The sequence below is a fragment of the Pyxicephalus adspersus genome, chromosome W, assembly GCF_032062135.1.
Source record: "Pyxicephalus adspersus chromosome W, UCB_Pads_2.0, whole genome shotgun sequence".
Taxonomy (NCBI): domain Eukaryota; kingdom Metazoa; phylum Chordata; class Amphibia; order Anura; family Pyxicephalidae; genus Pyxicephalus; species Pyxicephalus adspersus.
Window position 1 is genome coordinate 14325225 of NC_092870.1, and position 15643 is coordinate 14340867.

Genomic DNA, 15643 nt, shown 5'->3' on the forward strand with positions numbered 1-15643 from the left:
AACAACCCTATAGACATAGTTGATCTGGAGGAAGGCAAAAGAAAACCTTTATCAAGCCTAGTTCAATTAGCTAAAACAGTTGGCTTGCTGAAAAAGCAGAAAACTGAGCATTTAAAAAATGTATTGCTGCCCTAATTTATAATTACAAAGTATGCATTTTTGTATAGTTTAAATGTGCATTGTTGAAATGTGCCTTAAACTCCCCACACAGTGTGATCAGACTGTACAATCACCTTTAGATTTACTAAGAACTCTGTACCACAAGGAGCTTTTTGATTACAAATTGCCTGGATAGTTTAGGTAGGTCCTGATATGACACAATTTTGGTAATTTGAAATGAGGTTCTGCACAGATTGAATATCTAAACAAATATCCCTTTAAAAAATATATCATAAAGTTGCATCAATGCATTGTCTAGTTTAGGAAAATGTCAGTTTGTTCAAGTGTCACGAATGATAGGGAGGGGAGGGTAACAGAAAGGCTTACACACCACTAGGCCTCTAGTGAATAAGGAAGAGGGAATGGTCACGCCTTGCATACACCCTAATCCAGCCCTGACTCCTAACCGTATGAGTATCCCCTGATGGTGGGGACACTCATACCCAGGAACCTAGGCCCTACTAGCCCTGCACAGCCCTAGCAGTTGGGTCTGGACTGAGACTCCTGGTTCCTTCCCTTATGAAAGACCCAGTGTCTCCCTGAGGCCTAGAAAACAACAAAAGAACAACAAAACACCAAAAGTACAGCAACTTATCTTATAAGCAGAAATCAACAGCAACTTATCTTATAAGCAGAAATCAACAGCAACTTATCTTATAAGCAGAAATCAACAGGAACTCAGAATGGCAGGACACTCCAGCTATTCACAATCCAGCAGTGAATATTAACCGCACAGCATGAAGTGTGATGGAGGAGCAGTAATGAGCCCCAGCTGCACCTGATACAAGGGGAGTGCTCATTACAAACAACACAGAAACAAGTAAAAACAAAGAGACTGTCAGATAATCACACATGCAGCTAGTCTGACAGATCCTCAAACTTCCGTCACGGAAGGGACCGTGGCATCAAGTCTCTGTGATGTTCCTATAGATCCTTCTGATCCTCCTCCATTTTGTACACCAAGAGAGGAATTACAGTATTCTCTCCAGAATTATTTCAAAATTGGGTGGGAAGAAGCTGTAGATGGGTGGTGGCCTTGTATTGTGACCACTCAAAAACAGCTGGGTGGTGCCCCCGGCTAAAAGGGTCTTGGAGAACACTGCATTATAGGCAGTCCTTACACATGTATTCCACCTAGTAGCCTTACCCATCTCCTTATGTTTGTGCATCATTGTTATAAATATACTGAATTAATTAGCTTTTCACAATATACCAGGTGTAGGTACTCAATGTGTTTAGTAGATAGTTTGTTTGTCATCAGGTGCTTTAAAAAAAGGCTATAACATCTATAAACTATAAAATATTTTACCACAATGCTCAAATATATTTTAGTAGGTTTAGTTTCTGCAAGGATTATTTTATATTTAAAATGACTCTTCTGTCAGATGTGTTCTTTTTCCACCAATAAATATGTCACGGAGCTCAGTATGAGTGTTTCATTCTAATATTCTTGGCTCCTCAGGGGTTCAAAGGTAGTCCGGGTGACAGTGGAATTGATCTGAGTGCAGAGTCAAGGGAGTCATCTGCCACATCTTCACAGCGGAGCTCACCCCATGTGACCTTGAAACCTGAAGAGTTGAATGGGGCTGTCAAAGTGGAGGCTAAAGCAGATTGCCCTAAGGAACTTGGGCAGAAACAGTCCAACAAGAAGGTGAGGTTCAGATGCTTGTGCACAATAATTCATTGTAAGGTTTCTTTCCCCCTTTCCCTTAACATTTAACATTGTTAAAAGTATTTTTCACATTTTTTTGTCTCGTGTGTCCAGATTAAAATCACCTTCAAGGGGTATACTGTATGTGTCTGTAAATGCTAAATGTAATTATTTCCCTTTCAATCATGTAGAAATCACAATAACTTTGTTTCCTAGGGGAACTTGTGCTTGAAGTATACATTGAAAAACATACACTACTGACATTTATCTTAAAGCCAGACAGGATTGCCTAATGAGTAAACTGAATGAAAGCTTTAAAAAGCTCTGCAGAAGTACCCATTAGACATGCTGACCTTACAATGATAATTTTCTTTTTTTTCTTCATAATTCTGATTCTGGCCTGAACAAGGATCATAAACCTGGTCCTATCGGAAATGAGCGCTCGTTAAAGAACAGAAAGGGATCAGAGGGGACAGAACGTCTGGAAGGAAATGTCCCACCTGTTAATGGTGTGGAAATTCACGTAGATTCTGGGCTTCCTGTACCTCCAATTGAGTTTGGAATAAGCACTAAAGTAAGCGGTTTTCCTTATTCGGCTTCTTTAACCAGATTGATAACATGGCTTTGTTTAAATCTGTTTTTGTGTTTTATGTACATAACTTTTCAGTTGTAGTTTGATAAGCTGTTTTGACTAAATGGCTTCTGGGAACTGACATCACAGTTTCTTCTTTCTACCCATTGATTTATCATAGGGGGTGAGGCAAAAATGATCAAGTAAAGTTTATTCTTTTAATTAGCCCTGTAAGAATAAAGTACAGATTTACATTAAAGCAGTGTTTTAGACTGACAGCTAAATAGGCACCTGAATCCCTGTTCTCCCCTCTCCATAGAATTGAACTTTTTTTTTTTTTTCTTGAATGGTTAAACACCAGAAATAAATCATTCTCCTTACTGTACACAACAGTACTGACCGTTGTTAAAGTAAATTGCAGAGAGAGCACCAATTGGCTGTTGGCCGCAACAGGCATTTCTAATATTCGATGGCTGTGTTGATCACATATCAATCAAGTGTGTCCATGTTTCATATAAATATATAGTACTGCACAATCCAATGTTTGTTTGTAACATGGGAAGCCCCTTACAATTATCCATAATCCTCCCCCCAACTATCCCCAATCCACCCTCCACTAGTGTCTGACCCCTGACTAACCTAATAATATTAGTCTAATGCAGATTAATTTACAACGTTAACCTATAGAAGCATTATTTGTTTTGCTTCTGCAGGATGCAGACTACTCTTTACTCCCTGGAACTGTTTCAGGTCAAGCTGCCAACGAGGTTACAAAACTTCAGGATGAGCTGACCAGCAAGGTAATTTGAATTTACAGAATTCTGCATGTAATGTCGGCTCCCAGTTTGCATTAAATGTCTTGCCTTTATTCTCTGTTAACCCCTCAGTATTTCTACTAACAAGGTACTACAAAACATGTATACATACATGTAGAACTGTATTGTCATTGTGATATTAACCTCCCTGGCGTTCTAATTCTGTCCATTTTTTACGCAAAAATCGGTACATTGTTTACATGCCTGTAATTCTTAGGCATAACTCACTGAAATATGTCCAATATTTAATAAATTTAATAATAAACTTTTAAGTAAAATAACACAAAAATCTGTTAAAACAAGGGTGCATCAAAATACTGAAAACTGTTACAGTAGCATTTATAATATAATTATATACATATATTATATAAAGATTTCTTTGTATTGGATTCAATACAGCTATTTTGTATTGAATCCAATACAAAATTATTTGAATTTCCTGCTGCGCCCTCCGCACACACCGATGTCACAGGGAAAGCCCCAAGGAACGTCACTGCACTCGCTGGCTGATGATCCGAAGAAGAGGATGCCACCAGAGGATAAGATTTGTTGGGCAGGACACCAGGGCACGCGCATGGAAGACAACAGTGGTGGATGATGGCAGAATCATTTCCATGGTGAAACCCCTTCACAACAGCCAACCAAGTGACAACACTCTCCAGGAAGTAGGCGTATCGATATCCAAATCTACCATAAAGAGAAGACTCCATGAAAGTAATACAGAGGGGGCACTGCAAGGTGCAAGACACTCATAAGCCTCAATAATAGAAAGCCTAGATTGGACTTTGCTAAAAAACATCTAAAAAAGCCGGCACAGTTCTGGATGGAGCATACCACATCATCTGTAAAACATGGCTGTGATGGCTTGGGTGTGCGGGTGTGAGGAGTTTATGTATCTGAGAGACTTCTTCCAACTCTAGTGAAGCCCCCCAAATTAAAACCCTTTCTTTCATGTCCATTGAGGAACACAGTCTTTAACTTTTGATTCCAACCCTTCTACTACCAGCATGTTTTTTTTGCTAGTTTCCTGCAAGGATGCTGTATAAATGACTTTTTTCTTCTTCTTTGCAGAAAATTGGTTTACAAATTGTTGGGGTGTTTTTTGTTGTTTTTTTAATATAAATATTATGAATATTTATTGATACAGAAGGTTTAGAATGGTAGCTTCAGGGCAAAAAAAAGGTTCTTTTGAAAGGTTACAGCTGCCCAACTCATTGATGCTTACTTTTTCTACACTCTCCAACTGCTCCAATAATTTGTTAGTCCTTAGAAATAGTTGTGACCTTGAAGTGCACATTGTTTTAATGTGGTTTTATCATAAATGGCAGAGTTTACCTCCTAGGAAAAGTAAAAGGGAAGCATAGGGATTGCAAATATAAGTGGGTCTGAAGTGGGCTAGTAATACACTTTCACTTGACTTTCAATGCCTCTTTAACCTTGCTGGCGGTATTCCCAAGTGTAGTTTGGGGTTAATTTTCAGTACCAAAAGCTGTAACCCCAGGCCACACTCGGGGTGGATTTGTAAATGGGATTGGAAAGCCTATCTGGTCCCTTATGTGCCTGTGGCGTCCCCTGGTGATGCCTGCCCGTCATCTGTGTCCCCAGCGTGTGAACGTTGGGGACGCGGATGCCGAGCAGGCATGGGATGTGTGAACGTGCGGCTGGGGGTCGGGAAATTTTAAATAATAAGTATTTTTAATTGTACAGCTTTGACATTTAAAAATACTTAAATAATCAGATGGCCAGTGAGGTTAAGCTATGTTAAAACTAATAGTGTTATCTGTTCCTCTATTAGGTGGGACTGATAAAATCCATACCTATGCAGAGGAGAGATCACCACTTACAGCAAGGCATAGGCCTAAACCCCATGTCTTATCCTACTGCCGACCTAACCCTAAAGGTAAGCACCAGAACTGATTCTGCAGAACTTGTTTTTGTTAAAGATCTTGAATATGCTGCTAGCAGCAGCATAACAGGTGAAAAACACATTTTGTACAAAAGTTTTTTTGTCGTCTGTAATGAAAGAGGCTACTTGTGTTACATAGGTTGAAAAAAGACATAAGTCCATCAAGTCCAACCACTAGGGAAATAAACATATCCCAGATATAAAACCCTATAAGACATAGTTGGTCCAGAGGAAGGCAAAAAAAACCCCGGGTACAATTTGCTTCAACAGGGGAAAAAAATTCCTTCCTGATTCTATGAGACAATGGGATGTTCCCTGGATCAGCAGTCTGTAATCTTTCCATAATAGTAGTAATCTGTGCTTCTAGAAAAGCATCCAGCTTTTTTTTAAATAAAACAACTCCGATGTATTGACCTGCAGACTTTCAGCTTTAATTCAGTGGGTTGAACAGAAAGATTGCATAAATGTGAGGAACTAAATCCTTTATTACACAATCACTTCATTTCAGGGGTAATAAGTAATTGGACAAATTAAAAAGCTGAAAATAAAATGTTCATTTCTAATACTTGGATGAAAACCCTTTGCTGGCAATGACAGCCTGTAGTCTCACCCTGTACCTCTGCATTCGGACCATAAGACGCACCCTGATTTTCCCCCCACTTTAGGAGGAAAAAATGCGTCTTATGGTCCGAAAAATACGGTATATGTAATCAGTTTTTACTATTTCCCTTTTCTTTTTTTTTCCCTTTGCAGTACTGGATTATTTTCTTACTCCTGTACTCCTCAGTTATTAGGTACGTCATCATAATATCACTCTCTTAAGAACATTGCTCACTATATGTATACAAGCTTCATATCCTACTAAGGTATGTTTATGTACCCCAAGGAGTACATCTATATATAGCTACAAATATCTTATGTTGTGCTTATCAACTGCTTTTCATTTATTTATAAAGTTAATTATTGCATTATCCTACCATTTTTCTGATAATAAATACCTTATTTCTAACATCAAATATTTGCTTTCTCATAGAATACCCCCAATTCCTATGTTTTTGATCTAAGAAATTAATTTTCAATAAGTTACACTAACCATTATACCGTCCAAGTAAGTTTAACTATTTTGAATTAGACAATGGCAGTTCATAATATTTATTTTAGTGGTTTTTAACTGAGATTCTATAAAATATAGAGCTTATCCAACCTACTTACCTGCTATCTAAAACTCTGGCCCTTGATGTGAGTTCAGTTTCTGATCCTTCATCCTATCATTAGTACTTTCTACCGGGTCAAAATATCAAGTGAGTTACTGCTTGTTAATAGCAATCTAACATTATGTATTTCTATTGACCGTGATCTATTGAATTGTAGAGTCTCATTGTCCCCTGAGGAAGCCCATTAGGGCGAAACACATCGGGCAGAGAGCGTAATAACAGTACTAATTATTCTGACTCTAGTGTTGGATGAACATCCTTTCTTGAAACACATCAATACTATACATTGCTAAGAGATTTTGTACTATGTATAGTAATCACAAAAGGTTCTCTCTTATTGTGTTTGCATGATTTATGTTTACTGTTATGTTTGTAGGATAATTTTTTACGACTTAAAGGATTTTATCTAGTTTTAGTCAAGTTTGTCATAAAGAGCCGCTAATTTTTCTATCATTTCCTTGTCTAATTACAATATAAAGGCTCCGCACAGTTACTTCAGTAACTTATATTTATATTACTTAGGGACTGGCCTTTCATCAATTGTACTAGTCTTTATGATTTACCTAATTAATTATTTTTACTGCTACTGTTGTATTACAGTAATGACATTATACAATACCTAATAACCAGCCCTCAGGCATTTCTCCCGAGATGAATTTCTGGTAGAGGGCTGTCTGACGCAGGATATAGGCATCATGGCATGATCCTGGGAAACCTGTGCGTGCACTCATGATTCTCCTGTTGGCATCAATGACTACTTGTACATTTACCAAATGATACTGCTTCTGGTTTCAAAATGAGATTTCCTGTTGTTTATTGGCCCGAATGGCCACATGGGTGCAATCGATGCTCCCCAAAATATTTGGAAATACTGCTCGCCTGATGAAATCCCCCTTTACATTCCTCCACTCCTGAGCTGTGTGAGGGAAATTAATTTATAGTGGGACAAGGTCCACAATGGCATTTTGACCTGTGTAAACACCCTGGATACTGTAGGCTGGCTCAGGCCAAAAACTAAGCCAGAGGTTGTCTGGAATGATCCCCTGCCTAATATGTATAGAGTGGCCAGGAGTCTGGTCATTCCTGGCACAGCCTGGCTTATTCTGGTCTTGGGTGCTATTTTGTCCTCCAAAAGAGTGTAGAGGTTATGGATGACATGACATGACAGGCGGAATTGCACTTTAACATCATACTCCCGCATGTCATCCTGGTTTATCCGCTATAGGAAAAGGCGTGGTTCCTGGACCCGTACAAGACTTGTGGACACTGTTGAAGGCCGCTCGTCACCTGGAGTACTATTATCCTCTGCAGCAACCAACATTGTTGCAGTTGCGGCCACGACTGCATTCGCAAAAACTACTAACTTGCATAAAATCTCCTACATAATCATAAACGCCGAATGCGCGAATGCATACGCACAGCGCACATATATATGATGCGTTCGTATGTGCGCACCATGACCGTGCACATACCCACGTAAACGTGTGCGTGCCATTGCGAACCCATATATTTTCAGATACGTTTTTGGCCTTTCTGCTTGCAATTTAAAAAAAAAAAAAAACTTTTTGGAAAGGTAAGAATCCACCATTTACTTTATTCATCAAAAATGTGTTTTTTGGGTGGTCCTATAACTGTTTTTCTTTTTTCCTCCTAGGACCATGGATCCTCCACAAAAAAACAAAAAAAAAACAAAACTGCTGCCACCACTGCCACCACCACTGGCACTACCACCCCAGGGCATTCTCCAGCCCATAGACCAGCAGGCAGCTCCCTCAGGCAAGCTAGGTTGTCTAGACAAGCAGGCCAAGAACCATCTAGGCCCCTGGGCCCTCAACCTGGTGGCTGAATTTTTTCAGCATATCCATGGGGGATTGCACTCTTAGACCTCACATGCTGTAAGGCAGGGACTCTGGGAGGAAATTGCCAGGAGGGTTAATGCAGTAGGCAGTACACAATGGACCATTACCCAAAAAGTGTCAAAAGAGTGACGTCGTCGGACACATCAAAGGGGTCCTGTGCACAGAGGCCGTAAGGAGTGGGACCTATCCCCAACACCTTGTGCTGCGTCTCAGGGAGTATGAAAGATCAGTGTTGCCATTCATTGGGCCAGAAACAGTGGTAGGGATGGACTACCGGGATGACGCTGATGCTTGTCAACCATGTATGTTCAATCCTTTTAGGCTAATTACTGAACTACAAATGTTTTTTTTTTGAATTGCAACAGTTTAGTAATTTGAACTTATGCCAAACTTTTATTGTGTTTTTCCTTCGTTTTGTTTGGGTGGAAATCTTAGATGTAAGATGAGCTGTTTATTGTTTTTTATTTTTGCCTTCTTTTTACTTGCATCAACAATTTGTTTTTCTCATTTTTGACAATAGTACGCCCTGAGGCGCAGAAGTCCCCTCTTGCCCTCTCTGTGTGATGAGGATCACGAGGATGGAGTTTCACATGTGGAAGATGGCACTGGTCTTCCTCCTGGTAAAATTAACTTTCATGGTATATCGTGTTTGACATTGTGCAGCTGTCTATAATCATGTTTATAACCACACTCATGTGTAATATTTCAGCTCCCCTACATGTTGCATTTCACGCATTTGTTTGTCTTGGACTGTTATGGTTTTTTTTTATTTTGGGAACCAATCAATACAAATTATGTTTCATAGTCAAGCTCACTCTATTTTCTGGTGTTTTTAGGATATTTAACAGATCCGCATCAACAGGAGGAGGTTGTTGAGCAAGTACAGAGAGGCCTTGAAATAATAGACCACAACAATGTAATTTAAAAATACAAATTTATCAAAAATATATACATTTTTAGTAGACATCCCAGGTGTGGTAGATTTTGAAGCAGGGTGCTGCACAAAGTCCAACATCACAGTCAGGACAGTAGAACCTGGTTTCTTTGCATTTCTTCCTTCCTCTGTCATCGGTCTTTGAGCAGCAAACCACGCACATTAATGGCTGTATCTGGGGTTGAACTGTGTCCCTTTTCCAGTGTACAGTACCATATTCTAGATGTAGCCAGATGAGGATTCGCACAGCATATACGTTTTCACGCCAAATCGTGCCCTCTTTGACGCAATGTACTGCACCCAGCTGAGCCTCCCCTTGTAAGCCATTAGACTTTCGTCAATGCTGACATCTCTTTCTGGCACATAGGTTTGCTGGAAATTTTGTAGAATCATCTGAGAAACTTCCCAAATTTTCTTGAGTTTTGGTGCAGGATGAGTAATCTCATCAAATTCTTCATTGTTTGCTAAGTGCAGGTACTTCATGATGAGGGAAAAGCGATATTCAGGCATGACTGAGCCAAATAATGGAGTGGCAATCATTTTATTCTTGGACCAGTACCACTTCTGCATGGTTTTGCCCACAACTCCCTGCAGGATCACCAAGCCCAGAAACAGCCAAATGTCATCCTTGGTTAGAGGTTCCCACTTTCTGCTTCTTGCAAACCTCAGGTGTGGAGCACCTTGTTGTTGTCCAGCGTACCTGCATAAAACAAAAAAAAAATGTATTTTAGGATATGTTCTTTTATAGTGTGAAGGTTGCAAGTAATATGTTAGCAAACACCGAGCAGCATATATGTTTGCATAAAATAAAAAATATTATCAAAAAATTTCAAAAAGTTAGCAAACACAGAGCAGCTTACCTGTTTGTCTCTGCAACAATTTTTTTTGAAAACTTCATCAGTCAAAAACAACTTCAGGTATGCCAGGGGGTCGTCTCATTCAGCCTCAATTTTCATCCCAGGTGCGCCGGTAAATGGAAATCTTGGCGGTGCTGCCTGGTCCACATCAAGGTCAACAGGGCACCATATGCGCACAGCACGGACCTCAGGTTCAGAATAATCGCTCAGTTCACTTTCGCAGTCTGATGACAAATTTCCTGGTGAATCGCTATCGCTTAATTCCACAAGGGACTCCAAATCGCTATCACTGCTTTCAAGTTCCTCCAAAACAGTGCCTGCAAGATGCCTTTTGGATGCCATGTGGTCTCCAGTAATCAGTCAGAAACAATCAAAGTCAAAGACAAAGTGATGAAATGATACATTCAGGAAGTGATTTATAAGCCACAAAAAGTTCAACAAAAGGTCAGATCAAGGTCAGGGCTAATAGTGGTCAAAATGTAAATTGGGGCACTGGGCAATGATGCTTGGTGTACTGTAAAAAAAATATTTAAAATTCCCGCCCCAGAATCCATCACTCCACCGCATCACCCGGAAGATGTCATATCTTCCCCGGTGATGCAATGGGGATGTCCCGCCCTGCCTCACCCCCTGGATCCACCAACAGCTGCTGGCATCACCAGGAGGATGCGATGAGCAATTGTAAATTCTGGATGTGATGCCAGCGGGAAATCGCCACTGGCATCACCCCCAGAATTTACTATTGCTACTCGCATCACCAGTGAGATGTGATGCACCATGCAGAAGTGACTCGGGGTTACCGCTTTTTGCAAGTAGATTCCACCCCGAGTCACACTCGGTATTACTGCTAAGGGGGGTAAATCCTTTCTATGGTTCATGTTGAATGTTTTGCATTATGAAGAAATGTGTATAGATTCACTAGATTTGTTTGTGTCCCAATGTCAAGATGCTGTCTACATAATGTCATGGTGACCCCAAAGTTATGTTATTTATTTTTTTATGCATTTTTCTTTTTATTCTTTTTTAGCACCCAGTGGATTGGATGAACCCAGTGTGACCAAACAGCTTCTAAACCTCAGTCAGAGGCCGGTTGGCCATAGAATGATGGGGTCAAGGATGGCTGCCCCAAGGTCAAATGATTTAGAACAGGTTGTTGCACTCCTGCATGAAACCTTAAGACAGAATAGCCAGGACCGAGAAATTAACCAACAACATATGGTGGGCATGTATAGTCTTTTTCATAAAGAACAGCAACAAAGACATAATGACATGCAGCGTCTGAGTGAATCAGTCCAAAAACAAACATCGGCCATTTTGGGTGCATACATGTTACGAGTTGATCATCTCAGTAACATGTTCAGTGAATCCCTGGGCCAACAATATGAATTAGGGCAAGCATTTCTTCATGCTGGGTTTGCAAATCCAAAGAAATAGACCACCTGCAGGCCCGGCTCTACCTCCTGCAGGGCTGGGACCCACCACCAGGTCCAGGTCAGGCCGTCCTAGTGAGGCGGCCCAGGCTAATCAAACGCAGTAGGTGGATGCTGGGTGCCAGGTGAGACATATTTCCTGTCTTCTTCAACAAGTCCAAGTGTAACATCACTAAATGTTTTCATGACTCCATGACAACTACAGTGTTTAGGTTCACCTGCCTGAAGTCATTTGTTTGGATAAGTTAGCCTAGTGTCTGGTTTCTGTTTGACCAATGTCCACAGGTTAGTGTACCTCACAATTATTCTACACGTCACCTATAAAAGTTTAGTTTAATGTGGGCTAAGTACGCTCAAAATTCAGTTTGGTTATCTCATCAAAGAAGAAAGTGGAAGTTTGGAAATGTGTCTAAAATATAATAAATTTCCTAAATTATTCTAATCAAGTATAAAGTCTAAACTCAATACTATACTAGTATTGTTGTAATGACCCAACTACATTTCTGTTGTTTAACCACCCAGCGCTAATCCCGAGTGTGACTCGGGTGGATTCCCGATTCGTCGGGGTGAGGCGGGGCGGGACATCCCCACTCACATCACCCGGGAGGATGTGTCATCTTCCGGGTGATGTATGGGGGTGTGGCCGGGCGGGAAATTTAAAAGCAGATTACAATGTAATCTGCTTTTAAATGGTTTTTACAGTAAAAAAACACTTTACAACATAAAATAAAAGTACATTTTTAATTTTATATTTTATTTTAAATTACATTGTTGTCTATTATTTCATTATTTTTTAAAACTAATATTATAATTATGTATTATATTATAATTTATGATTATAATATAATAAATAAATATAATTATCATACCCGGGAGTTAATCCTAAGAATTACAAGCCCACAATACAAACATAAATTTCTATGCAAAAAAAAATAGGATCACTTTTTGCATCAAAAAACTGACAGAATTAGAACGCTAGAGGGGTTAAACCAACATAAATAGGGGCTCAGCTGTGTACTGGATGCAAAATGTATTCTTGAATTATGTTACAATCACATTTAGTTTGAAGAGGACATCTCTAAAACAACACAACTATGCTACTTTTAAGGTCAGATTATTATTGAAGAGATGACCAGAGAAGAATACAGGAATGGTGACAACTTTTCCAAGCTTAAAAACAGGTTGGTGTAGGATATTATTAGGTTATATATTTTGCTGTGCAACTAACCATTGTGTAAAAACTATTTTTTTTAGGATGTTTAAAAATGTGTGACTTGTGTTTGAAACAAATAAAAAAAAAAAAATTAGTTTGATTTTTTTTTTTTTTTTTAAACCTCTACTGAATTTTTTGAAACAAAATAAATATATACAAATCTTTATTTCAAATCTAAAATTCTAATACTTTTCCAAAACATATTTACATATTTATTTTCTTTTTTTAAAACTGGTACCGTCTGGGCAGACCCTGAGGAGGGGCTTTCCCCAGCTGACACTCTATGGCAGACATCCTCCGGTGCAGCCAATACAGGCTATCATGTCTACTTCCTGGCGGGTGAGGAAAAAACAAATATATTAACAGGAAGAGTTGGGGAAAAACATTATTGTCCTTGGAAAAACAAAACAAATTAAACTAGAAACTTATCAACAGGATGTCTGCCATGTGGCGGGGGTGGGGATAGGACCTCCTCAGGGCTGGCTGCCTCCCTCGATGTGGAACTGGCTGTGTATGTGGAAGGAGACAAAAAAAATTTGAGCTGTAAGTACTGAGCGAATGATATAATATAAGATAAAGCTAGTTCTTAAATTGCACAGTGCTAAATAATGAATTATGTTATCTAGTTTCATCAAGTTCTTACTGTTTTGTTATCTACACCGTGCCAAACAAGAAAGAAAAGGTTATTCCTGGGGCCAAGCTAATTATGGCTATGGAACTAAAGTGATGCAGTTTGTTGGCTAAGTGACATTTAACCTTTGTCTTCTGTTAAAAGCTGCCTAGACATGAAGCTAGTCATACACTCCTAATGATACTTGATGGAGCTAGGCCTAACAAACTCTATCCTAGTTTATATCATTTGGCCTAAAGGAATGTTAAGAACTTAGAAACACCCATAGTAAATACATAAATTAAGACAAGGAACTTGTGTCCTCTGGAGGAGGTGATGGCAAGGCTGCTCCAATAGCTGTAGATTAAACACCATAAGTAAAAGTAGTTTAGTCAAGGATAACAGATTAAGGCTGACATTAGCCAAAACATTTGCCACAACTCATGTCTATTTTTCTTCATTCTAGCCAACAACCTAGAAAGAACCTTCATCTGACGCGTGATGACTGGAAGCTACATGAAATCATTCTTGATCTTTGTATTTCTAAATAAAAATGGTGAAAGTGGCGTGAGAATGTGTTTGATTTAAACATTTTTAACAAAAGGGGATTATAAGATTAGTTTATAGGCAGTTGCCTCGGCCACCTCGTCTAAGGACTCGGGCTGCTACTCTGCAGCGGACTCATCTTCCACGGCTGACTCTGACTCCCCAGCGTACATGTCATCTGCTTCTTGGGAGACGGCCGACTGTCTGGATGGCCGCTCCACAATCAGCAGCTGTCGTGATGGAGAGTGGGCTGTAATAAAAAAAAAAATAATAAAATCTAGGAATTGATAAACCATTCTAGACAATACTACCTTCCCCAACAAAAAAACACTCTAAAACACTGCCCCTTAACAAGAGGAAAAGACAAAATACAATATTCACCAAAGAAGATCAGGTCTCCTCCACTTCAGGTTGCTCGAAGTATGCTGTAACTGGAGCACACTTGGGTGAGTACCTGCAGGGGTCCACAGTCTGCGAGCCTCTCCATAATCCACCGCTTGGCGTATATCAATGGCTGCTGATTGTACCACCAGAGAAGCATTGTCTAAAGAAAAGGAAAAAAAAATCTTTATTTTTCAAACAAACACCTCTTAAATGATACAAAAATATAACATTGTTTTTGTGGTGCAAATTTACATGGTTTGTTTTCAACTGTGAAATGTTAATATTTTGTGTATATAAATACAGATACATTAGTATAGATATGTATGTGTATACTATTACTAATATTCTTTATGATTCAACCCCACTAAGCTAAATCCTAGCTAGATCATGTGAAAGACACTAATTAGTCTCCTAGATGTAAACTCTCTTCATCCTGTTTCTGTTTGAGTGAAGCATAAGTGCCAGACATACATACAATTTTGGGCAAAAATATTGACCATCGCATTATGTCCAAAAAGGCAGCATATGTTTATTTATTTTGTTGCCACTGGAAGAACACCTAAAAAGGGGAGAAATACAAAACACACTATGTGAGATGGTCGAGTGATGTGCCTTCCCAAAAATCTGTATTTTGGTCTCATCTATCTGGAGGACATGCTCCACGGCTTCCACTGTCCTCTGGACAAATAGTTTCCAGGCTTGTGTGATACCTAGGAGCCTAAATAGTGCTCTTCAAATGATCTAGCTGGGGTTCAGCTTAATGGTGTTGAATCATGAAGATTTTTTGTAATAGTATACACACACACACTTCTAAATATGTGCATGGACATAGTTGTCACCAGCCCCCTTTTAGTGGGTGGAACGCCCGGCTGCCATGCCTCCTCTACTTGGCTCATATCTGCAGCTCTAATCCACTGAAAGGACAATGGAGAGGCTGCTCTGTTCTCAGCTGTCATCCGTGCAGAGGATTCCAGCTGCCGATAAGAGCTGGGCAGTGAGAAGAGCGCAGCTAGAATGAGATGGGGACACAGGCTGTCCCTCCCCCATTCTATAGTTGTGCTGTGACTTCTATATAAAAAAATAAAAACTTATAAAAATGTATCCGCCCAGTGGGCGTGTTTAATTATATCATCAGCACAGTGTGATAGCTGTGTGTGTCAATGCTGCATGTTATATTCTGCAGCTTTACAATTCTGTGTACAAGCACAGAGGACCCTCACAGATAATAGTAAAAATATATATACAAAATCTCAGCTCACTAGATTTAAAGCATTTGAAGATATGGGAATCACAATTTTAAACACTTGAGAAAATACAACATTGGGAGTGCAGTTTCAAAAGCAAATGTGTAAAGTGGGGACCCCCGGGCCCCCTTACATAGCAAGGAGCAAGTGTCCCCCACTTGAACCTACATTTTCTGTTTCCTGCACCTCACCATTCCAGATAAATTAGGGTTCAAAGAAATGTAGGTATATATGTAGGGGCACCACCCCA

The 15643-nt window shown here is 39.6% G+C and overlaps 1 protein-coding gene and 1 long non-coding RNA gene across 3 annotated transcripts in view; both read left to right on the forward strand.

The window, feature by feature from the left end:
* Positions 1 to 5169, forward strand: part of LOC140342795 (protein PRRC2B-like) — a 77498-nt gene extending 72329 nt beyond the window's left edge. Inside the window, exons 21-25 of the mRNA XM_072429143.1 lie at positions 1622 to 1810; positions 2220 to 2384; positions 3095 to 3181; positions 4992 to 5096; positions 5140 to 5169. Coding sequence (XP_072285244.1) covers positions 1622 to 1810; positions 2220 to 2384; positions 3095 to 3181; positions 4992 to 5096; positions 5140 to 5169 — 576 coding nt within the window. The remainder of the gene's footprint in view (positions 1 to 1621; positions 1811 to 2219; positions 2385 to 3094; positions 3182 to 4991; positions 5097 to 5139) is intronic.
* Positions 5170 to 5717: 548 nt separating this feature from the next.
* LOC140342846 (uncharacterized) lies at positions 5718 to 13785 on the forward strand. 2 transcript variants are annotated; one of them, XR_011923172.1, is made up of 2 exons: positions 5718 to 8795; positions 10994 to 13785. It is a non-coding gene; the product is annotated as an uncharacterized lncRNA (long non-coding RNA). The 2 variants fall into 2 exon arrangements; XR_011923173.1 differs by having other exon boundaries at positions 12505 to 13785.
* Positions 13786 to 15643: the final 1858 nt, after the last annotated feature.